The following is a 23,099-nucleotide window of genomic DNA, read 5'->3' as shown; positions in this document are numbered from 1 at the left end:
TCCGCGCGTCCGGGCGAACGTTGCCCCTTTAATCGGTGGAGGGCTGTGCCGAGGAGGTCCCGCGAGAGCGGAGGGGGGGCGGGGGGCGGTGCCAAAGCTGGGGGGCCCGTGGCGGATGGAGCCCGAGATGGAGCCGGAGACTCTGGAGGCACGAATCAGTGAGTGTCCGGGAGGGGCGCGGGTCGGGCCGGAACCGGAACCGGGGGCACGAGGCGGGCCCCTTCCCGGCGGGGGCGGGGTACGGGGCGCCCCCTCCTCACGCCCCGCCCCCGTCCCAGGAGGGGCGGCGCCCCGAGCGTGTTTCTCAGACCCTAGGATAAAGTAAGATCCTATCAGCTGGGTAGCCCACCCTTCCGATTCCTGGGCGGCGACCCTCGGAGAATAGTGAGCTGCGTGCAACTCTGCTCCCAGAAGCCCCGGGACGGAGAGGGCAGCCTCGGACACCCTCAGGCCCAGATTTCCCCTCTGAGCAGCGGACCCCCAAGTCATTTCCTTGGGTCCCGAGAGGGAGCAGGCGAGCGCAGGGCTGCACCTCAGACCCGGGGGAGAACCCTGCTGTATGGGCCCCGAATCCTCCCCTGTCTGGCCCTGCATGTCCTGACTCCTTCATGTCCCATCCTTGCGCTTGGCAGCTACTCAGGTTTGCTCGTTTCCCCCGCCCAAAAAGGGAGGATCCACTGATTCACCTGATCTCTCAAGTTCTGGCCATACAGCAAGAGAACCCCCCAAACCCTACAAATGTGAAAGCACCCATCCTTGACTCCAGAAGTAATTTCAACTTCTCTATCAGTGCCCCCAACCCAGCCCCTCAAACTGACTCCTCTCAAACTGACGCCACTCAAGGCTCCTGTCCCAGCCCTTGCTGAACTTTCTCCAGAGGTCCCTGCACCCCTTTCTTTGACTCTTCAGACACACTTCCTGAACTACTCAGCCTTCAGAGCCCCGACACTTGCACTCTCCACCTGAGCGCCCTACCCTACACTGTTGACATCCTTGCCTCTCACAACCCGGTTCCTGGACTCTGCCCCAGAAAGCTGTGGCTTGCTTTCCCTGGGCTAGTGTTGGACCCACGTGTGTGCGGGGGCCTCAAGGAGGCCTCTGGGTCTACCTTCAGCTCAGCCCCTTAGCCCTGGGCACACCAGGGAGCTACGCAGGGTGATCAGAGTTGAACCCTGAGATTAGCCCCAGAACCACACCATCTCCGGGGATGTTTCAGTGTCAGTCTGGCAGGGAGAGGGGGAGGGGGTGGAAAGGAGGTGCTCAGCTGCCATTAAGATTGTTCCAGAACGCCACAAGTGTCCAGGTCTCAGCTGCAGTTTGGGGAGATGGGCAGCGCTCTGGCTGAGGGATATGACAGGCTGAGGGACTTGAGTTCTAGAGGATACAGTGTCAGGTTTAGCGATGACGGGGGTTTTCTGAGAGACCAAAGAGTCTGATCTGAGGGACCGAGAGGAGCCCAGACACTTGGGTTTGGCCAGTAGGTTGGACCCCAATAAATTGGGACTGACATTATTTTTCTCTTTTTCTTCCCCTCTGTGCCCTAGCAAAGTTGTAAGCTCTTCCCTTGGGGTGGCTAGAGATAAAAAGTAGCTTCTGATTAAATGATGACTGTCACCACTGTGGGGTGACACAGTGAAGTCACCCCCTGTTGTGAAACACCTCCCTTCCTCCCTGGAGGAGTTCTCCCCTGCGGCCTTCTAGGGAAAGTGCCCCTCCCAAGACACCTGTGGGTTGGGGCCAGGGCCAGAGAAGTTGGTCAGATCTCCGTGGACCCAGCGGCCCTCACTCCGAGAAAGATGCATGTCTCGTGGTCCCACCGCTTCCTTACTGGCTCCTGACTCAGGAGCTGTCTCTAGAACCCGCCTCTCTGTCTGCAGTCAGACTCACGTGCCTCTGACACTTGAAGGGACTTCCTGTTTTAGGGTCCCCCAGCTGGGTGTCATTGAGTGGGCAGTACCAGCCTCATTCCCTCTGACCTCAGACTGGTGTTCCCCAGCCTCTGGCCATGCTGGGGGGCTAGGAGACAGAGTAGATGGCCGCCCTTATTGGGGGGGCTTTTCCTCGTACCCCAGCTAGTCAGCAGGGCTGCTTTTCTCTGAGGGCCTGGCGGGCTCTGCCAGCTCCAGGAACAGAGATTTGTACCCAGAGAGAAAAAGCTTCATTCAGATCTCTGCTCGGCTGCACCAGAGAGTAGTCCTCCCGGCCTCCTGCCAACACTTTGTATACCTTCTCCCTGCTCTGTTTTTGGGGGGTTTTCCCCCCCCCTCTTTTTTGGTTATAGCACTTCACACCAGTATAGAGCATTTGGTGTGGGTTTGTTTGTCTGAGTAGTCAGCGTGTCTCTTGCTGGGCTGCGAGCTCCGGGAGGGCAGGGATTTTGTCATGCTCACCGCTGTGGCTCCAGCGCTCAGCATATTTATCGAATAAATATGAGTTGAATGAATGGCAGCCAAGCACTAGGCTCCTAGGGCTCCAGGCCTCCCGCCACCACGCAGGACCCCAGGTAGGCAGCTGCCATGTGTTAGGTCTCCAGCCTCCTCCTGTCCACAGATCAGTCTCTGTCCCGCCTCCTGGGCTGTGTTGCCTCCACAGCTCTGGCTCAGCGCTCAGGCTTGGGCAGAGCCGGCTGGGACGGGGTGAAACTTGGAGACAGGCTCTGGGGAAGTAGTGAAGATCTATCTTTGGCTGCCCCCACAGCTCTATCCTGTGTAAAGTATTTTGTCATCCCAAATCAGTCTGTATTCAGTCCAACTTCACAAATGGGGAAACAGCAGTTTCTGTGGCCTACTTGGTTGTTGTTTGACCAGTGCTGGAGGTAAGGGAGGGGCTGTTTGGCCTGGTTTACCACCCCCTCCTCACCGCTCCTGCCTGCCCACAGCTGAGCCCTCATTCATTCATTCATTCATTTCCCGGGAGAGATGGGCATGTCCTTAGACAGTGGCGGGATGCGATGCAGTACTAATCTTGGCCTGTGATGAAGGTCAGGTCTGAGGGACACAAAAGAAAGAGCTGATGCAGCAGTGCCAACCTGGGCAGGAGTCGGGGTTGGCAAAGACTTCCTGGAGGAAGTGATACTTAGCGGTACTCCTTAGCAATGCCCTTCATGCTCTGCCCCGTGTTCAGTTACCTGCAGCCCGCACAGCCCTGGAGCTGTGCGGAGGCATGCACACCCAGCCTGGCTAACTTCCTCTAGTCCCTTCTTTGTTGCCTCTTCCAGGCAGCCTTCCCAGATCCCAGGCTCAACTGAGTCCCCTCCTCCAGGTCCTGCGGCTCCTTTACTCCCTCCTTCTCACTGTACTGAGAGCCCAGTTCCCTCGGCCTGCTTGCCAGCTGGGCAGACCCTTCAGGGAGGAACTATGGGTTTGTTTTTCTCCTACTTCTGATCTCTGAGCATAAATTCCATGGAATTGTGGGGACACTGTTTCCAGGAGCAGAATCAGAGGTGTAATCAGACATGGCAGCCAGAGCTGTAGGAGTATGGCAGTGGAGAGTAGGGAAGCAGCCCCAGAATACAGTCTCTAAAAATGGGACCCTTCGGGGAGAAGCTGAAAGGGGAAGCTAGGGGACGGGCGTCCTTCTGTCTGTGGACTTGACTGATACATCAACACTCGGGTCTTGAGACTGGCAGCGTGGCCCCTGCGGAGCAGTCCCTGCTGCCAGGGTAGGGCGTGAGGGAGGCAGGGATTCCTTTGCTAGGTCATGCCTGCCCTCTCTGCTCCTGCAGACAGAGCCACGAACCCCCTGAACAAGGAGCTGAACTGGGCCAGCATCAACGGCTTCTGTGAGCAACTCAACGAGGACTTCGAGGGGTAGGTGGCTGTCTCCCTCTTCTGCTCCTACTCAGTAACATTCGCTGTGTCCCTGCTGTGCAGGGGTTGCCCTCAGACTTGGAATAGACTGGCAGGGAGATTGGGGTGGACACGTTAGCGGGTCCCCCAGGCGGTGCTGAAGTTTGGGGAGCACAGCTCAATGTGCTTCATCCCCACTACACCGCCCCCACGCAGGCCCTCTATTCGAGGAGGCCGCACAGACCACATGACACATGTGCTCTGGAGCCAGGCTGCTCAGGTGCAACTCCTGCCCCTTCTGTTAGCTGGGCAGGGACCTAAATGCCTCTGAGCTTCCACCCCTTCCGCTGTAAAGTGGGACAGTCGTGCCGCCCACCTCTAAGGGCATTTGTGAAGCTTAGGCAGGAAAATGCTCATGAGGCACCTTGCCCATCATAAGCACTCAGTCCATGTTCTCCATTACTGCCACCGCTGACAGGTCTTTTAGGATCTGGTAGAGGATAGCACCACCTCCGCCATGAAGCTGCCCAGATTTCCCCCAGCAGAATGTCCTGTGCTGCCTTGGGTTCCCAGGGAGCAGTGTCTGCCCATCTCTCCTGGTATATGGGCATGTTCTGCTCCAGGCTGGGCCCTTGAACGCTCCAGCCACCTCTCCATACTTGTCTCTATGCTGAGCCAAGGACATGGCAGGTCATAGTTCTTAGTAAAGCTGGCCAAGCGCTGAGCTCACACCCCCTGAGTGTCGTAGCCCACGCTCCCTGCCTGGTCCTACCCTGCCATGCCACAGTCTTCAGCCCTGTCCTCAATCCAGGCGGAGCTGGGCCTTTGCCTCTGCCCTGCAGAACCACCAAGGGCTTCGGCCCTAGCAGGGCGGTGAGGCAGCCTGCCCCCGTGGCGCCTGAGCTCTCTAGCCATTCTGGCTCCGTCTCTTCCTCTCGCCCAGGCCTCCACTTGCCACCCGGCTGTTGGCCCACAAGATCCAGTCCCCGCAGGAGTGGGAGGCGATCCAGGCCCTGACGGTGAGGAGAAGGGGAGAAGGTGCCGGCCATCCGCTGACCACGTGGCTGGCACCAGGGGAGGCCAAGACTGAGGTTTTGGGGGCCCCGTCAGACACTCCAAAGCCCAGGGGAGTTGTGCGAGGGTGGCCTAGAATGGGGGTCTGGGCCAACCCTTGAGGGTCCCATGACATCCAGTGGGTTGGCCTCCCACCCCAGACCCTGCACAGGTAGGTTTCTTGTGGGGAGGAAACCCCAAAGGTCATCTGGTCCAGGGGTTCCCTACTCCAGCTGTGCCTCAGATCCCTAGGAGGCTGGTTAAACTTACTGAATCAGGGTCCCACCCCAGAGCCTCTGGACCAGAGCTGCAGTCCCTGCATCCAGGGATCTGCATGTTGTCAGAGCTCCCAGGTGCATTGCGGGGCCAGCCGAGCCCATCAGTGGTCTCCAGACACAGGGCAGCGCTGTCCTTCCCACAGGGGTGCCAGGCGTGACGTACGGGCTCGGGTTAGAGGTTTCGAAGCGGTGCTGCTGGCAGAACAGTGCGGGGTATACTGTCTGCGTCCCCCAAGCATGTGGCCACAGAGCAGCCCGCTGTATAGCCAGGCTGATTGTAGGCAATGGCAATGGACTGTTTTCCTTTTAATAGTTATACATTCATTTTAACGTGTTAATTTTTTTCATTTTTTTCCTCAAATGCACACCAGTCCTATGATTTCACAGGCATATAGCTTAGGATAAGGCAGAGTTAGATGGTGTCCGTGTAAGTTTAACAATCAAAGGAACATAGTAAGAAAATAATTTACACGTGGCACTCAGGCGCGGCCAGGTCGGGGAGGGGCTGCGGTAGCTGCACATGGGGCCTTGCCCAGCTTCGCCCCCAGCGGGCGGTGAGCGGCCTCAGGGGCCTGTGATCCTCCAAAGCCTCCTGTCCTCACCAGTTCCTTCCTTATAGCACCCATCCCTGGGCTCCTGGGAGGCAGGCTGCCGCCTTTGACCCCTGGGGTCCCCACCCCCCACCCCCGCAGGTGCTGGAGACGTGCATGAAGAGCTGTGGCAAGAGGTTCCACGATGAGGTGGGCAAGTTCCGTTTCCTCAACGAGCTCATCAAGGTCGTGTCTCCCAAGGTGGGTGCTCCCAGCCCGAGCTCCGACCTGCGCCGCCAGGCGGGTGACGGCCACCTCGCCCCGGGGCCTCCTGCTGGGGCTCCCACTCCTATGGCTGTCTCAGCCCCCGTTAGAATTCTGTCCTGGCACAGGCTCAGGCCCTTTCTCCTGGGCCCCTCACACAGCTGAGTCCGGGACAGCTGATGTCTAGGACAAGTGCTTCCACTGACGGGGCGGCGGGTGGCCAGCCCTGGGGCAGCGCGGGACCTAGGGGAAGCCCACTGCGGGGAGCGCACGCAGCCGCCCCAGCACGGGCTACCCTGGCTCCGAGATCTCTCCCTGCACACCCGGCCACAGTGCGCCACCTGGGTCTCTGGGTCTGTAGTGGAGGGTCTCTCTGTTCCCACCTCACGAGAGTGGCCCCTGTAAGGCTTTGGGTGCTGAGGCCCCAAACCTGAGTGATAGAGCCTTCTGGCTGCAGATGGGCCATACCCCCAGCTTTGCCTGAGGAGTCCCCCCATAGCTCATGAACATGGTGGCGCCGCTTGGGTGAGGCCCACCCCCTTCGCCCTTCCTCACCCAGGCCTGCTCACCAGAGTGGCTGAGTGACCCAGCTGGCCTCCCCGTTCTCCCAGAAGGTGACCGGTGGGAGGGCCCGCGCCCTCAGCCTGCTTTACTTCTGGGAGGCTGAATGGGGCCCAGGCCGAGCGCTCCACAGCTGCCCCTTCCCTGGCCGGTGCGGCAGCTCCTCCTTCCTGGGGTCACAGTGTCACCCCTTACCTGAGAGGGCACTAGGCCCTGCCTTAGCTGTGTCCACTCTGCATCCTCACTGCGGCGCCACTGTTATCATCCACACTTAACAGTGGGGAAACTGAGGCACGCAGTTCACACAGCTGGTGAGTGAGAGCTGGGGAGTGAGCTCCGTCTGCACCGGGCCGGGACGTGAGAGGGCCCTGTAGGCCAGGCTTCCGAGGCAGTTCTGGGGAGACAGCCAGGTTGGGAGCGGAGTTGGGGCTGCAGCGAACGGGGTCAGCCAATGTCAAGGGTCTCCCCTCCCCCTGGTCTTTGAAGTACCTGGGCTCTCGGACATCAGAGAAGGTGAAGAACAAGATCTTAGAGCTCCTCTACAGCTGGACGGTTGGCCTGCCTGAGGAAGTGAAGATTGCAGAGGCCTACCAGATGCTCAAGAAGCAGGGTGAGGCACCCGTGCCTCCTCCCCTCTTCCCACCCGCCCCTGCCCCGCCCCGCCCCCAGCTGGGCTCCAGCAACTTGCTTCTGGCCACTCGGCCACAGGTCTGCCCTTTAACTTCTCAAGAACATATGGCCAGGGAGGCCTTTTTGTTGCTCTGCCTAAGGCTATCTTGGGTGGAGAGAAGGTGAGTTGGGGTCAGGCTTGCCCTTAGAAAGTGGCTCCTGTGGAGTGGCCTCAAAACATGGGTGTTCAAACTCTTCCCCACGCTGTTCAGCACAGTAGGTCAGGAGCAGGCCCTGGCCCGCCAAGACCTAGAGCCAGCATGCGGGAGGAAGACTGCCTTCCCCTTTCCTTCCTGCACTTGCCTGGCGGTCCCCGTCTCACCCCCCGCCCCTGGGCCTGGGCTTGTCTGACAGCCTTCCCACCACCCATCTACTCCAGGAATAGTGAAGTCCGACCCCAAGCTTCCGGATGATGCCGTCTTTCCCCTTCCTCCTCCGCGGCCCAAGAATGTGATCTTTGAAGATGAGGAGAAATCCAAGGTGAGACAGGGCCGACGAGGGCTCCAGGGTCTACCTGGGGGTCAGTGAATTCCAGTCCTGGCTGCACTGCCCTCGGAGCAGAAGCCCTTGATGAGTACGGCCACTAGTGGGTGACAGGCACCATTTACTGAACACTTCCTGTGCACTGAGCACCCCCACACGGCGCCCCTGCAGTTAATAAACGCAAGAGTGTGTCTCGTGTTGCTGAGGTTGGTTTGAAGGCATTTCCTAGGTTGGCCAGGAGTTTGCGTGTCTTTATGTCTGTGACTCTTTGAACCAGTAACTTCATTAGTTTTTTGTTAAAAAAACATGTTCATGGGCAAGAAATTAAACAGCACAGAAGGAGGTAAGATAAAAGGTAAAAGCTCCTCTCTACCCTGTGCAGTCCCAGTTAAGTTTCTTGTACATCCTTCCAGAAAGGTTCTCTAATGGTAGCAGTAGAACGTCTTGCATCATTTGTTGAGAACTGATTTCTGCTGGGCGCTGTGGGGAGCACTCAGGTACAGTGTCTCGGTTGTCCCGTGGCACCCCAGCAGGTGCTAGTAGATTCTCGCCATTTCACAGAGAGCTTAGATAACACATCCCACAGCGAGGAAGCATGGGGCCAGCACGTGACCCAAGGCCCAGGCCCGGCCTGCATGGTCACTCCCCCTGTCTGTGCGCAGATGCTGGCCCGCCTGCTGAAGAGCTCCCACCCCGAGGACCTCCGAGCAGCCAACAAACTCATCAAGGAGATGGTGCAGGAGGTGACGGCCGAGCCCGGGGCCCGGGGAGGAGGCGGGATGGACGTGTCGGGCCGAGCTGCCGGGGTGGGATTGTGTGTGTGCACACAAGGAACTCTGTAGTGACTGAGCTAAATGGCTGTCACAGCAGTGGAAAGAGCTGGCCAACTCTAGGGGGCCCCAGTGGGCTGAGCGGGACCACCACATAGAGGGAACAATTTCCCAGCAGCTGAGCTCATCTGCTCTGGGAGGATGGGCTTCTGTGAGGCCGACTCTCCTCCATAAAAATTAGAAATAAATTAGGCTTTATTACATTTGGGGTGTGTGTGTGAGAGAGCGAGAGAAAATAACGTATGTTTAACTTAGAAGTAAATACAGATGCTCCTTGACTTGCAATCGGGCTATGTCCCAATAAATCCATAGTAAGTTGAAAATATCATGAGTCAGGAAGGTGTTTAATACACCTAACCTACTGAACATTATAGCTCAGTGTAGCCTAGCCTAGCCTACCTTAAACTCAGGACACTCATTAGAGTTAGAGTTAGGCAGAATCACCTGACACAAAACCTATGTTTGACTGTCATGTGATGCATCATGCACGTCACTATTGCCCCATCATAAAGTCAAAAAGTCGTAAGTTGGGGACCGTCTGTATACATACACCATGGGTGCATGCTGAAAACATTTTTTTATGGATAAAGGCAAGTCATCAAAAAGTGTGCAGCCTAGAGACCCAGAGGGCAGTCCTGGCTTGTGTCCTAAAGGCAAGCTGCACACTCTCACAGCCAGGAGAAAGTCGGGGGCGGCCCCTCGCCAGGAGGGCACAGCGGAGACAGCACAGCGCAAGCCCCCCTTTCACTCTGCGAGAGGAGCCTGTGTGGTAAGAAGAGTTGGCCTAGGTTGCAGGGGCACTTGCTGCAGTGGCCTGTCAAGGCCACGAGTGCCCCACCATGTGCCAGGCACTAACAGACAGAGGGGTGACTGCACTGGCTTCTAGATGGCACTTGGCGACCACTGAGGTCTTTCGCTCTCAAGTACAGGAACCTCCTTTCAAGGGACAAACACGAGAAAAGCAAGGCCCATGGAGACCCAGAGGTGTAGGTCGGCCATTCCTGGAGATTCCGGCTCAGGGCCCAGGAGATTCTTAGGGGCCCGAGCACAGGTCTGGGTCCAGGGGCCATTGGCAGGAGGAGGGGAAACGAGCAGGGCTGGCCTAGGGCCTCTTGACCAGACTGTCCTGTCCGGGGCATGAGGGGCTCTCAGCCGTCTCTGCCCTAGCACCCCGCCGGCAGACGCTTGTAACGGTGTGGGCAGTGCTTGGCTCGGGGCTCTGTCCCGGCCGCAGCTATCAGGGCCGTGTGCCGGTGCCTCCCCAGGACCAGAAGCGGATGGAGAAGATCTCGAAGCGGGTGAGTGCCATTGAGGAGGTGAACAACAACGTGAAACTGCTGACGGAGATGGTGATGAGCCACAGCCAGGGCGGTGCTGCGGCCCGCAGCAGTGAGGACCTTATGAAGGTGCGCCTGTCTCCACCCTGTCCCCGGCCACCCAGGGCCCCGCCGGCCCTGACCTCCCCACCTTGCTGTCCCCAGGAACTGTACCAGCGCTGTGAGCGGATGCGGCCCACACTCTTCCGACTGGCCAGTGACACAGAGGACAATGACGAGGCCTTAGGTGAGCGCCAGGCCAAGCTGGCACATCCCTCCGCCTCCTTCCCCCACCTCCCCAGCCCTGCTGAGTACCCACAGTTGGAAGGAGCCGCCACCAGGGGGCCCCTTTCTCCAGCACTGACCTTGATTTCTCCGAGTTGAGGAAGAAGGAAGTCCAGATCAAGGGCAGACCAGGTTGAGGGACCCTCTGGGCCAAGCAGTTTCACAGACACCTCACTTACTGCCCACAAGCTACACAGCAGGGAAAATTGTCCCCGTTTTACAGTAGGGGCTAAGAGCGGGGAATGACTTATCCGGATCACGGAGCAGAACAGTGGCAGAACCAGGGCAGGGCGGAGCAGGACTCTCCCTGCAGGCACTGCCTCCCTGGTGAGGGCTGCACACTGAGCGCGAATCCCACGGGCCCGGGCAGTTCCAGAGCTGGGCCCTGTGACATCTTCAAGGGCCCCATATCCAGTTCTCGTCCTGTTCTCTGCTACCACATCAGCAGCGCCTCTTGGGCAGCGGTCTGGGTACCATCTCAGCCCCTCATTCAGCAGGAGCTCGCTGAGCGCCTCCCATGGGCCAGGGACCTGGTCCCCGCCCAACAGGGTCACTGTTCAGATCCCTCTAAGCCTTGGCTCCCCCGAGGGTGATACTGACAAGGGCGTAGTGTGTGCCAGAAACATTTCTAGGCCCTCAGGGATGTGGCAGTGATCAGAATGGACAAAAACCATAACCTCATGGAGCCTCATGAGAGGAGACAGACAATAAACCCAGAACGTGAGCGGTGGCAGTTTGTCAGGCGGCGCTAAGTGACACGGAGAGAAACAAGCAGGGAGGGCCGCGTAGTGTGGGAGAGGGATTAAGGAAGTCCTCTCCAAAGCGCCTTTTTGGTGAAGACCTGAAGACGGAAAGGGGTGAAGCCACGCAGAGACCGGGGGTTGTCTTAGCAGCAGAGCCGTGTGGAGGCCTGGGGCGGGGGGCAGGTGCTGTGTGCAGGGGCTGGTGCGGGGCAGTGGGGAGGAAGCACTGGGCAAGAGGGAACGGCGGGGGTTGGGGACGGCCTCAGTCTGAGTAGATGAGATGCGGCACCTGCCGTCCTACCCCCTCTCGAGGGCTGGGATGGGTGGAGGGTGCTTGTGTCTCTCCAGAGGCCCCCGCGTTCCTCACACGGGCCTCTCCGCTCCTGCCCCTCCCAGCGGAGATCCTGCAGGCCAACGACAACCTCACCCAGGTGATCAACCTGTACAAGCAGCTGGTGCGGGGCGAGGAGGTCAACGGTGAGGCTGCCACCAGCTCCATCCCTGGTGAGGAGGTGGCAGGAAAGCTGGGGAAGGGCCCCAGGATGGCGGGGCACAGGGAGTCCAGGGTGGTGCGACAGTCCAGATCTGGTAGCCATGCCGCCCGGGGGACCCTGGCCCCTTAAGATGGGGAAGGCCCCCAGGCAGAGCCTGTGCCAGGCCTGCAGCTGTGGGGGGCGGGAGTCTGGATGTGGGGCAGAGGGAGGGAGCCGAGGACAGGCAGAAGGGAGGCCTTTCTTTCATTTGACAAATTGCCACCTGTTGTGCAGGACTAGATGACACCCCCAAGGCTTAATGTAATTATCAGAAGGTGGTAAGGGAGGTTTTGGCACATAACACTCCAGCTCAGTTTCAATAAGGGTAAAATGGCAGCTCGGGGAACCACAGAAGAGGTCAGAATTGGCTTTTTGGGGGGAGGTGGGGGTGGGGCGCTGCACAGAAGTAGCAGAGTTTAAGCAGGGCCTCAGGTGATGGGAGGCAATTGGCCAAGTAGAGAGAAGTAGGAAATCCATTCCAGGCAGAAGGAACAGCATGTGCTAAAGAAAGGGCTTGGTGGACAGATTTAGGGGCAAGGACCATGTGGCCAGGGAGGGGGAAGCAGGAGAGTTGCGAGGGGTCGGGGTGGGGGGCGGTTTGCTGCCCCTGGACTCCCGTGGACCCTGAGAACCTGAGTGTCCTCCCCCCAGGCCTTGCCTGACTCTCTGTTCCCACCTCAGGCAGCACCTCAGCCCTGTTGGATCTCTCAGGCCTGGATCTCCCTCCTGTGGGCACCACCTCCCCAGCCAGGCCCCCCTGCCCTGGCGAGCAGGCCAGCCCCAGCACCTCCGTTTCCCTGCTTGATGATGAGCTCATGTCTCTGGGTGAGGCCGGGCCCAGAGGAGGGCGGGGTCAGCTGCAGGTGGGGGCGATGCCCATGGCGGCGCACGCGCTGCTTGCAGAGCCTGGTCTGTCAGTGTGTTGCTTCCCCTCCCTTCAGTGCCCTGGAGCGTGGGGGATGGGCTTGAGGCCGGCTGAGGATCAGGAAATCAAGGAGCTTGTGCAAGGTCAGAACAGTCAAAGGGCGAGACTGGCCATCCCTGAACCTGGCAAGCCAGCAACACCCAGGCTCCGAGGGAAAACACACAGAGAGAGGTTTCCCTGCAGCAGATTGGAGCCTGGGACTGGGTGCTGCTCCAGCCGCAGTTCAGCGGTGTCTCCACCCACTGAGAGGAAGAGAGGGCTCCTGGCCACAGTGCCCAGAGGCTCCGGGGAAGCTTATGCCAGAGCACACCTCACTCTGTAACCCAGGCCGGCCCTGGGCCAGGCCTGTGTTGCTACCAGGTGAGGTCAGGGCTCCAGAGCCTGACAGGGAACCAGGCTCCCCGCTGGGGAAGAAGTAGAAGGAGCCCAGCCGGCCAAGCCGTTTGGGGTTTCCAGCTTTTAAGGCTTAGAAGCAGGAGGGTACAAGAGCCACTTCCTCATAATACCCTGGAGTTCCAGAAATAGAGACGTGGTTGGGCTCTGTCAAAGGAGCCTTGAAGGATATGTTGGGAACCTAACTTGGAAGCCAAGTGTCAGACTGTTCTCTTGAGCTGGTTCTGAGGTCAAAACTGAACTCGAGGGACCCGAGGAGCCGGGGCGCGCTGGGCCCCAGGGTGTCAGGAGTGCTACCGCACCACAGCTGCGGGCTGATTTGTCATAGGCCTCCGCCCTCCACCCGTCCCATGCGCTGGGTGCTTTTACAGATGTGAAAGCAAGGCTCAGAAAGTCCGGGCAACTTGCCCGAAGAGGGCGCCAGGGTTCGGTCGGGGCGCCCCGACGCTGAAGCCCCACTCTGCGCCGGTCTGCAGCTCCGACTGTGCTCCCCAGCCCGGGAAGGGAGACGGGGGCTTGGAGTGAGGAGCCACAGTGGACCCGGTTCAGTTCCTCTCTTGTGGCTCCCTCAGCTGGCCCGCTTCCTAGGAGACTCTGCCCCCTGCCCCTCCTCATTCGGAGCCAGGGCCCGCTCAGGTGGAGAGGCCCCGTCCCTGCTTTACAGAGAAAGGATGGCAGTGACAAGGAAGCGCATGCTGGCTCATCTTCCCCCACAGAGCCAGGACTGGGCATTTGTTGTGTGTGTGGGCCCCCCCCACCATGAGTGGCAGTGGCCGAGCCACCTCCTCACCAGAAGCGAGGTGCGCTGTGCACTTCCTGTCCCCATGTTGCTTCAGCAGAGGCCTGAGCCTGCAGCTTCCTCTGGTTTCTTCTCAAAGGCAAAGAAAATGTGGGAACAGGAACCGGAAGTGTCAGGGCAGCACCCCCAGCTCTGGAGGCCCTGGGACCACAAAGGGGGCTTTTCCTAACCAGTTCTCTGTGGCAGGAAGGGGGAGGGGTGGGGGGCAGGGTCAGCCACGGGACTTCCTGTCTGCCAGAGGGCATGCCGGCACTGTGGGGCCCTTCGCCCAACCTGTCTAACTCCCTACAACAGTCCTCTGATGTGGGTGCTGCTCTTGTCTTCACTTTGCAGATGGGGCACAGGGAAGTTGTCACCAGCGGGGGGTCTCACAGCTAAGTGACAGAGCTGTATTCAAACTCCAGCAACCAGGCCGTGCTCTGCCCACGTCCAGACTCGGCCGCTTGCCAGCTCTGTGGCCTGGGGCAGGTTACTGAGCCCCTCGGAGCATCTGTATCCTCACCTCCAAAGGAGGGAGGAGCACCCCTTCCTGCCTATTCAGGTTGTTTTGAGGACTGAGTGAGACCCAGGTCTGGAGTGCCTGGCACATCCGGGGTTGTAAGGAATGTTCGCAGTTGCCACCCGTGTCCCTGGTGGCAGAGTGCTCTGTCCAGGGGGAGAGGCCCAGTGGTTACAGCTTCCTGCACCTTGCCTTTGCCCGTCACGCAGCACTTCAGGCCGGACCCCGCTTATTCAGGGTTTGCAAACAGGATTAACTTGTCTTCTCTAGGTAAAATCTGCAGTGAACTTGGCTGGGGGTGTGCTTCACGGCAGGCGGAGGTCAGACTGGTTGGTGACCTTCTGCCTTCTACCAATCAGCAGCCTTCCAAAGGGTCCAGAGCGCTCTGGCAGTGGTCAGCCGGCCTTGTTAGCACGTGCCAGGGCGGATGGGGCCTTCGCGGTCTGCCCCAGTCCACCCTGCACTGTGTGCGTGGGGCCACTGTGGCCCAGCGAGCACCCTGCCCGTGGCTGCTCCAATTCTGGGGCAGGCCCGGCCCAGAGCCCCGTTCGCTGTACACAGTGCCCTTCAACACTCAGAGGGGAACCCTCCGGTCAGTCATTGGTTGGCAAGATGCTGACCCCTGCCCACCTGGATCCGTGAGGTTAGGAACCTCACTTGGCGTCTCCACTCCTGCGCGCACACACACCTCACACCCTTCCATCAGCAGCTTCCAGCTGATGCACAAAGATAAACTACAAAAAAACATCTGTAGTTGAGTTGGCTTCTGAGCAGCAAGAGAGGAAGCAAGTGTGGGCCTGGAGAATGGGCTGTCAGGAATTTTGCTTTCTACTTCTGCTCTGGCTGGTTCCCTCTGAAAGTGCTGAAGTGGGGGAAGGTTTCCCCTTTGAGCTGAGCCCCTCAGAGGAAGGGGTGCAGAGCAGGTAGGAGCCAGGGACCCCAGCCCAGTGCACAGTACCCCAGCTCTCACCTCTGCTCCGGGATCCAGCACCTTCACCTCTGTCTTGCTTCCCCACAGGCTTAAGTGACCCCACACCCCCTCCAGGCCCAAGCTGGGAGGGTGCTGGATGGAACAGCTTCCAGGTAGGAGGGGCCAGCAACTGGCCTGACCCATCCCAGCGGGAGAGCAGCTGGGATGGGCAGCCTGGGGGAGCAACGGGAGGAGGGATGAGTGGAAGGGCCTGGGGCAGGGGGTGGCCCAGGGGCTATGGCAACCGTCCCAGGGTGGAGAGAGGCAAGTGGTCCTCTCCCGGGCGCGCCTCCCCCTGCCAGTCTCAGCTGTGGGCCTCCCTCAGGCTGAGGTGGGGATTCCTTATTCCTTTTCCCCTAAGGATGACTTCGAGGTCCCTGGAATTTGATGGTTTCTAGAGTAGAACCCCAGACCATGCCAGCCCACTAATGGCCCTGGAGTGAGGGGATCTGGCCGAGCAGGAATGCTTCCCGGTCCCTGCTACTTGTCCCCTGATGTCTGCAGGGAGGGGAAGGGGCCTCCTTTTCAGCACAGGACAAAGCACATCTTTTCAGCACCGCCTCAGGCACCTGCATCCTTTGTGTACCCACCAGTCATCTGACAGCGCTGAGCCCTCAGTCCCCGCTCCGGCACCCAGCGTGGACAGCTGGTCCCCAGCAAAGACACCCCTGCCGGTGAGCAGTGGTCTGGACGACCTGGACCTCCTGGGAAAGACTCTGCTGCAGCAGTCACTGCCCCCGGAGTCCCAACAAGTGCGGTGGTGAGGGCACACCCGGGCTGGCACGGGGGGCCCTCCCAGTCCTGAGAGCTGTGGGCCTTCCCTGGCCCAGGGGGGCCCGTGCGGCTCATTCCTGGGAGCAGCGGCTGCCGAGAACCTTGTGCCAAGCACTGCACTGGGCTCCAGGGAGGCGCAGGACCTGTCCCACAGAGCACAGAACGTGTGAGAGGAGGGGGCCTGTGCCCCACTCCCATGCCCACCCGCAGGGGCCCTGGCACGGAGAAAGGTGGAAGGCCCAGGAGGCCAGCCGTGAGGAGGACCCTGAGCCTGAAAGAGTGGGCAGGGGTGGGGGAAGGGAGGCCAAGAGCTGCCCGTGTCCAGGTGAGGAAACCAGGACCAGAGAGACAGGGTGGTGTCGGGGGCCAGTCTGGAAGCCTAGCCTTTCCTGTGCCCCTGATGTCTTGGCCACTGAGGAGTCACCTGTCAATGCACTGTCCCACAAAAGGGAGAAGCAGCAGCCAGCCCCCCGGCTCACGCTCCGGGACCTGCAGAATAAAAGCAGCTGCAGCTCGCCCAGCTCCGGCGCCACCAGCCTCCACACCGTGTCCCCTGAGCCCTCTGGGCCCCCGCAGCAGCCCCCGCAGACTGAGCTCTCGCTGGCCAACATCACTGTGCCCCTGGAGTCCATCAAGCCCAGTGAGTAGGGCGGGGCCCGAGCGGGAGCAGGGTGGGCGACCGGCTCACGGCCCTGCAGCGCCTCCCGCCTCGCCGTCCCTTCGGGAACTCTTCCTGGGGGAGCAGGTGGGAAAGCGGGGCTTCCTTCCCGGCCCTGCCACAGCCTGACTCAGTGGGGAGCTCTAGGCAAGACCCTTCGCCTTCCCAGCACCCAGTTTCCTCAACTCTCCCAGAGCAGTTCCAAAACTGCTGTGTAAACTCCAGGGTTACACAGGCAAGAGGACTCCTTACAGATGGCCCCTGGGCCCCTCCTGCCTGGGAAAGCGGGGCCGAGACACCGAGGTTCAGGGCCTCCCCGAGATCACAAAGCCAAACCAGGAGAAGGACCCAGGCCTAGGTCTGGGCTTCCCTCCCCCGCCAGGAGCAAGGGGGGGCCCCGGCAGCACCAGGCCCTGCACTGATGGGCCGGTCTTCGCAGCCGGACCCGGCTGGGGAGCTCGCTGTGACCACGGGCGTCAACCCTCTGTGTTCCTGGGGGGTGCAGGGAGTGGTGGCCCTGTCTTACCAGTAAGGCAGGCCCTGAGAAGCAGAGTGACTGGCCCGGGGTCACACAGTGAGGACGGGACGCCAGCACACCGGGAAGCAGCTGCAGGGGCCGCACCGGCAGCACCCCACATGGGACCCAGTTTCTGGCTGGGTGTCTTACCCCCACCGTCACACTAAATGTTCACCTGCCCTCCCAAGCGCGAGTCTACCCCTGGCCACACTGCTACCCAGGGTCGAGGCAAGGAGCTAAGTTTGTGGGTCGGTCCTTGCGTTCCCAGCCGAGCAGCGAGCCCCTGATGAGAGCTGGTTGAGTATGCTGGGGCTCGAGCCGGCGCCTTCCCCCCCTTGCCTCCCCCTTCTCCCCTGTCAGGCAGCATCTTGCCGGTGACTGTGTACGACCAGCATGGCTTCCGGGTCCTTTTCCACTTTGCCCGCGACCCGCTGCCCGGGCGCTCCGACGTGCTGGTGGTGGTGGTTTCCATGCTGAGCACCGCCCCCCAGCCCATCCGCAACATTGTTTTCCAGTCAGCTGTCCCCAAGGTGATGTGGTCGTGCCTTCCTCCTCTTGAGGCAGGGTGACTCGGGGCTGGATGGGGGGCCAGCTGGGAGCGGGGTCCCTCTCTCTTCCTGGGCAACACTGGGTAGAAGGACAGAGCCCCAGGACTCCCAGAAGAGGAGCTGTAGGGCAGGCTGGGCCTGGCTCCTTGGGGGATGGGGAGAGAGGCCGGGGCTAGCTGGTCCCCTCACGCCCGCCTGTCCACAGGTCATGAAAGTGAAGCTGCAGCCCCCCTCGGGCACGGAGCTGCCCGCGTTCAACCCCATCGTCCACCCCTCAGCTATCACCCAGGTCCTGCTCCTCGCCAACCCCCAGAAGGTGAGGGGCCCAGCTGGGACAGGGCCCTGCTGTAGGGTAGGGGCAGCCTCTTCTCCACTTCTGATGCTCTAACCTCACCGTCTCTGCCCCAGGAGAAGGTTCGCCTCCGCTACAAGCTCCTCTTCACCATGGGCGACCAGACCTACAATGAGATGGGGGATGTGGACCAGTTCCCCCCGCCCGAGACCTGGGGGAGCCTCTAGAACAGAGGGGAGGGGAGGGGAGAGGAGGAGGGGACAACAGGACTGGCCACTGGCTAGCCTGGGTAGGAGGCTGCGGTGGCCTAGGACACCCATGGCCCTGTCCCCTGTGCCTGGTGCTTCTCCCCTCACCCCTGTGGCCCCCTCCGTCCTTAACCCCTCCCCTGCTGAGCCAAACCCAGCAGGAGGCTGGGCCTGGGTTTGCACTGCTGGGGACTTCACCATGGGTGGGAGCCGGGAAGGGCTGTGTGGCCCTGGAAGGACTTGGGGTCCTCGGAAGAAGCATGGCTGCAGGCGAGGGCCAGGACCTTGGGCCCAGGCCCGGCCCCAGCCTGGGGTGGGGTCATCCCCGCCTGTCCTGATGCCTTATGGGAAGGCCCAGCCATAACGGGGCCATGCTGGAGCCAGGGACCAGCTCAGGCCTCCTCCGCGAGAACTGGGTGACTGTGGGGGTGACGCCTGCGCCCCCAGCCGTTTGCACTCTCTGGTGTGTGGTTTGATTCTCAGCTTTTCTTTGATTGGCCCTGGGGTTGCCGTCTCAGGGGGCCCTGTTTGGGGAGCCGCCCCCCGGTCCTCCTGGAGGTCTCCCTCCACCCATCTGGCCCCTTCGCTCTCAGGCGCCCTGAGGAGCTGTGGGGGCTATGTGACTGCTGGCCCCAGGGTGATTCCAGAGGCAGGTGGCCTCTGCCGGGCCTCCTGTGGGCGTCTCACCTCTCTGCCCATCCATCTGTCCGTGGGCAAAAATGGGGTTGGTGTGTGAGAGAGCAGGAGTATTTATGGAAATAAAATGTCCTTTTTCCTGGACCGGCTACTCTCATGGCCCTTGCGAGGTGGAGGGAGACAGGAGGTGTCCAAGAGGGGGAGGTCCTGGGCTGCCCCGTGGACCGCTCTGCTTCTGCCTTTGGTGATCGGCACGGTTTCTCTCCCCACCACCCCTGAGCCCTGCACAGGAAGAGGCCCCGCCTGGGGGCCTGTGGCCTGTGCTGAGTCACCAGAGAGGGCTCAGGGCTGCGGAGGCCCAGAGCTGGCCCAGCTGGAAGTGAGCAGCGTCTTGCCGGGTCACCAGGAGCCCCGACGGCTTACAACTTCCTCCCACCGCACTCAGCCCTCAGGACACAACTGTGCGTAGCACCGCCCTGAGGTCTGTGCCTCAGCTTCTCCCTCTCCCCAGAGGCTCCTGGGAAGCAGGGTGCCAGCCGCAGCCTGTTTCTGGAGAGGCCCGAGGACCGGACTGGCAGCGGGTCCCAGCTGCGGCACACTTCGCCCTGGTGTTATCAGTGTTTTCTCTTCGCCGGGGAGGCTGGGGTCCAGGCCCAGGGAGCAGCTTGGAGGCTCTGCAGCTGAGAGCCGACCAGTGCTGGGCTGAGCGAAGGGGATTTAGTACAGACAGAGAAGGCCAGCGTGGAACCAGCCGTCCAGGCTGCTCTGCAGGAGGGGCTCCTGCTCAAAGGAGTCTGGGGAAGGCTGCGGTCATTTCTGCTCCGCAGCAGACGATGGGAAGTCCTGCATTTAAGAAACCAGTTTCACTTTGACCTCGTGTTCCTGTCTGGACGTTGCTGCCGAGCCCCTTTCCTTAGATGCTACTCAGTTGGGCTGGAGGATGGCCCGGCCTGCAGGTTTCCCCAGAGCCCAGCGCGCCTGGCTCCCGAGCTTCATTTGGCAAACGAGGGGGGCTTCTCTGTGCCAAGCAACACTGGAGGGCACGGGGGAGCCTCTCCACATCTCCCATGCTGCCAAGGGGACAAGAGTGGCACTTCCGGCTCCCCGCCTACAGGACCCCTGGGCACTGCCCTCCCAGCTCCTGTTCCCCTTCCCCCAGGCAGAACTGAACACTTGTGATGTCTTGCGAGACTGTAGTTGAGAGGTTCTTCCTTCTAAATGAAACGCCCATGTTCCGTGCAGGGCCCCCGGGAGCCCAGGAGCACCATCTGGAGCCCAGTCTCGGTGGCCAGCGAAGGGCGGCAGGCTCGTGTGGGGATGTGGGAGTGCGACTGCCCGCTGGGAGTCGGGCTGCTTCCGGTGGGGTCCCTTGCTTGCCGTGTAGCCTTGAGCAAGGTCCTTCCTGCCCTGGTCTTGAGGTTCATTGCTTAAAATGGTGGGAGGGACCCTGTGAGCTCTAAGGCCCCTCTGAAGATTCTGGGCAAAAAGGTCCCCCAGGCTGTCAGCTTGGAGTGACCCAGGTGTTACAGGGACAGGGAGAGCCCTTCAGTCTTGTAGACGTCCCGCCTTCCCTTGCTCCTACACTGTCCATCCAGCTGCATCCTGCAGGTGCCTCTTGAACAGGCCCCGTGCCAGGCATGGCCCTGTCCTCAGCGCACAGCCTGGCGTGGAACCTGTGAGCCAGGGGGGGGCTCAACATGACCCACTCACTGGCAGCTGGGAGGGAGGGGGCGTTAGATGCCCTGTGCAGCCTGCATCTGTGAGGGGCTGGGTCGGGGGGATCTGGCCAGAGGAGGGGGCCCTTGGCTTCTCCCTGGAGGAGTTGCTTCCCAAACTGTGTGTCAATTCAGACAGAGGTCCAGAGCCCAGCGCAGGCGACCTGGAGCCTCGAGTCCAGGGGGGCGGGAATAGGGCCACAGGGAAGAAACACTCTGCTTCTCGAAGGGTGACCCCCCACTGCCACCCCAGGGGCCTTGGGACTTCCCAGACCTTGAAGCCACACTTCCACTTGCTATTTGTGTGGCTACAGACAACAACCTAATTTTTTTCTTTAGCAACCGCAGCACGCTGCTCATCTGTTCATGGCAAGCCAAGAGAAACAGGCCACGGCTTGCCTGGGGAGCCTGCCCTGCTGTCCTCCCGATGCCCCTGCCCCCAGTCTGCGGGTCCCCTGGCCAGGGCACGGGCCTGGCCAGGGCACGGGCCTAGCCAGGCAGGCGGCAGGGCCCAGCCTAGGGCTGCCGCGTGCGGCCTCCCTCAGTCCTCCTCACTGCCCTGTGGAAATGGGAGCCCGAGGCTCAGCCTGTCGAATATAACGGTCACTTATTGTCATGTACTTTAGCACATCTTCCAGTGACGTTGGCATCGTCCCCATTTTAGGGCCCAAACCATTGCCACCCACCTCCTGAGCCCTGTACACACGCTCAGCCCTCAGTCGGCACCTACGCCCTGCAGCTGGGGTTAAGGGTACAGGCTCTCTGGGGCCATCAAGGTTGTGCCTCAGCTGCACAGACTTTGGAGGAGGAGGCAAGGAAGTCTTCAGAGCTCCAGCAGCCACAAGCACGTCTCACTGCCCTGGGGGGAAGCCTCAGGGCCGCACCAACAGGCCACAAACAACATGTCAAAGTGTCTAAAAAGGGGTACACTTGCTCAGGCCTGCGGCCCCACAGCTGACCCCTGCCACCACAGCCCAACCGTCCAGCCACTGGCCTCCCTGCCACATCCTGCCCCGGCTTCAGCAGACACTCCACGGACTGTCACAGGTTTTCTCAGACAGCCTGCACAGAGGCCTCTGGGCTCCTGAAAGCAGCCAGGGCGATGGTGGGTGCAGGGGCCTCTGGCACCGCAGGACAGCAGGCGGGGCCTCGGACGTCTGATCCCAGACCTGCTTTCTAACTTGGCCTCTACCACTTAGCCCGCGAGGAACCTCAGTCTGCTCACCTGTTAAACAGGGACAACAATACCAACCGCACTCGACGATATGCTAACTAAAGTACTTGCCACTAAGTGCCATTGTCCCAAGGCAGCAGGACACATTTAGAGGGCAGCTGGGGCAGGAACGGGGGTAAAGGGTCCTTTTGTTCCTGGCTTCTCAGGCTGAATGAGAACAGGGCCAGGGGCTGTTCTAAGCATTTTGCAAACTCACAACAGGCAGATGCTGTCATTACTACTCCCACTTTATTGAAGAGGACACGGAAGCTCAGAGAAGTCAACTACCTCACCCAAGGCCACCCAGCTCGTGAGAGGCTGAGGCCTTGTTAGAGGCTGAGGCTCGCTGGCTGGCACCGTCCGCGCCCTCAAGCCCTGTTCTTGCCGTCTTGGGTTGGAAATAGGTGCCCTTTGATCTGCACTTGTGATTCATGTCAGCTGTGTTTTTTTAGCTCCTGTGACAAAGGCACATTGCTAGGCCCCGGAGGCTTCAGCAGGAGCCACTCAGGACCCAGGCCCCCCTGAAGAGGGGACCCAGCAAGGCCGACCAGCCCTTGCAGTGCAGTGTGAGAGGTCTTGTGATTGGAATAGGGGCTGCCTGGTGACTTCTGAGGTCTCCCCTCCTGCACCTGCAGTTCTAAAACTACAACGTAAATGTCCACTGACTGACACTTGGGAGTGCAGAAATCTCAGGTTACAACATCCTTTGAAGGAAGAGCCTATTGTCCAGCCTGTGGGGTGTCCAACCTTCTGTGATTCAACATCCAAGTGTGCTCGAGTGTAAATACCCCCTAAAATGTACCCCTCACCTCCCCAAAAGGCACAGCAGCCTCACTCGGGCTGGACAGAGGACAGCCAGGTGACTTCTCTGCAGAGACTCTAAGTGTGACTGGAGGGGGGAGCCAAGAGCCCAAGCGGCCTGATCATACAGCTCAGGGACTTTCCACTGCAGCCGCTGCTGCAACCCACAGGGACTGACCCCTCCCCAGGCTGGGGAGCTGGGGCTCAGGCCTGGGCAGACCTAGGAGGGACAGAAGTATTCAACAGAAGCCAGGCCTCGCCCTCAGGGACCTTCAGTACAGCTGCGAAAGTGGACAAGCCCAGACCCAGCGTAGTCCGGGCTGCAGGTGGGGCCGAAACAGGGTGGGGACACCATGAAGCCTGTAGATTTCCCAGATGGCAGGACGGTGGTAACCTGGTGTCAAGCTGCTGGCTTGGGAGTCTCCAGTTTCCTAATTCTGCACACAATAAGTCATCCCCGTGGCAGGAACAGGGGAAACTGAGCCACGCTAAGCTTCTGGGTTCTGGCCAGCGAGGAAAGTGCAGGGGACGATACTAGAACCCAGGCACTGCAACCCCCACATTCTAAGAAGCCAGGTCTACCCCGGACTCTGGTGTCTCCCTCCACGGAGGCATTCTTCAAGCCCCACCCTCTTTCTAGAATCCTCTCCAGGAGCCTCCCAGTTGGGGGAAGGGAGGTGGGCAAGGGAATCTTGCCTGGGGTCTCCTCATCCTGGCCTGAGCCTTTGATCAGGAGCCTCCCAGCTTCTGACCCAGGTGGGAGCCTCTGGTCCAAGCA

General features: G+C 60.4%; 1 protein-coding gene across 2 annotated transcripts; it reads left to right on the top strand.

The window, feature by feature from the left end:
- Positions 1-90: 90 nt before the first annotated feature.
- On the top strand, positions 91-19,425 carry GGA1 (golgi associated, gamma adaptin ear containing, ARF binding protein 1). 2 transcript variants are annotated; one of them, XM_054574509.1, is made up of 17 exons: positions 91-158; positions 3,725-3,809; positions 4,732-4,807; positions 5,812-5,910; positions 6,961-7,084; positions 7,523-7,623; positions 8,289-8,369; positions 9,722-9,862; positions 9,938-10,019; positions 11,197-11,304; positions 12,015-12,158; positions 14,968-15,032; positions 15,513-15,679; positions 16,143-16,333; positions 17,229-17,398; positions 17,622-17,732; positions 17,825-19,425. In XM_054574509.1, the coding sequence occupies exons 1-17, from the start codon at positions 116-118 to the stop codon at positions 17,933-17,935; spliced, it is 1,899 nt and encodes a 632-aa protein (XP_054430484.1). In that variant the 5' UTR covers positions 91-115; the 3' UTR covers positions 17,936-19,425. The 2 variants fall into 2 exon arrangements, with proteins under 2 accessions (XP_054430484.1, XP_054430483.1); XM_054574508.1 differs by having other exon boundaries at positions 15,474-15,679.
- The last annotated feature ends 3,674 nt before the right edge of the window (positions 19,426-23,099 follow it).

This window comes from Pteronotus mesoamericanus, unplaced genomic scaffold (assembly GCF_021234165.1).
Source record: "Pteronotus mesoamericanus isolate MK-2021 breed Mesoamerican mustached bat unplaced genomic scaffold, CSHL_Meso_final contig_263, whole genome shotgun sequence".
Classification (NCBI taxonomy): domain Eukaryota; kingdom Metazoa; phylum Chordata; class Mammalia; order Chiroptera; family Mormoopidae; genus Pteronotus; species Pteronotus mesoamericanus.
This window is presented reverse-complemented; position numbering and strand designations above follow the sequence as displayed.

Excerpts from the sequence above, each read along its gene's own strand:
- GGA1 (XM_054574508.1), top strand. The coding sequence starts at position 116 with ATGGAGCCCGAGATGGAGCCGGAGACTCTGGAGGCACGAATCA. Across the intron at positions 4,808-5,811 it reads AGGCGATCCAGGCCCTGACG|GTGCTGGAGACGTGCATGAA; the intron begins GTGAGGAGAAGG and ends CCACCCCCGCAG. Across the intron at positions 7,624-8,288 it reads AAGATGAGGAGAAATCCAAG|ATGCTGGCCCGCCTGCTGAA; the intron begins GTGAGACAGGGC and ends GTCTGTGCGCAG.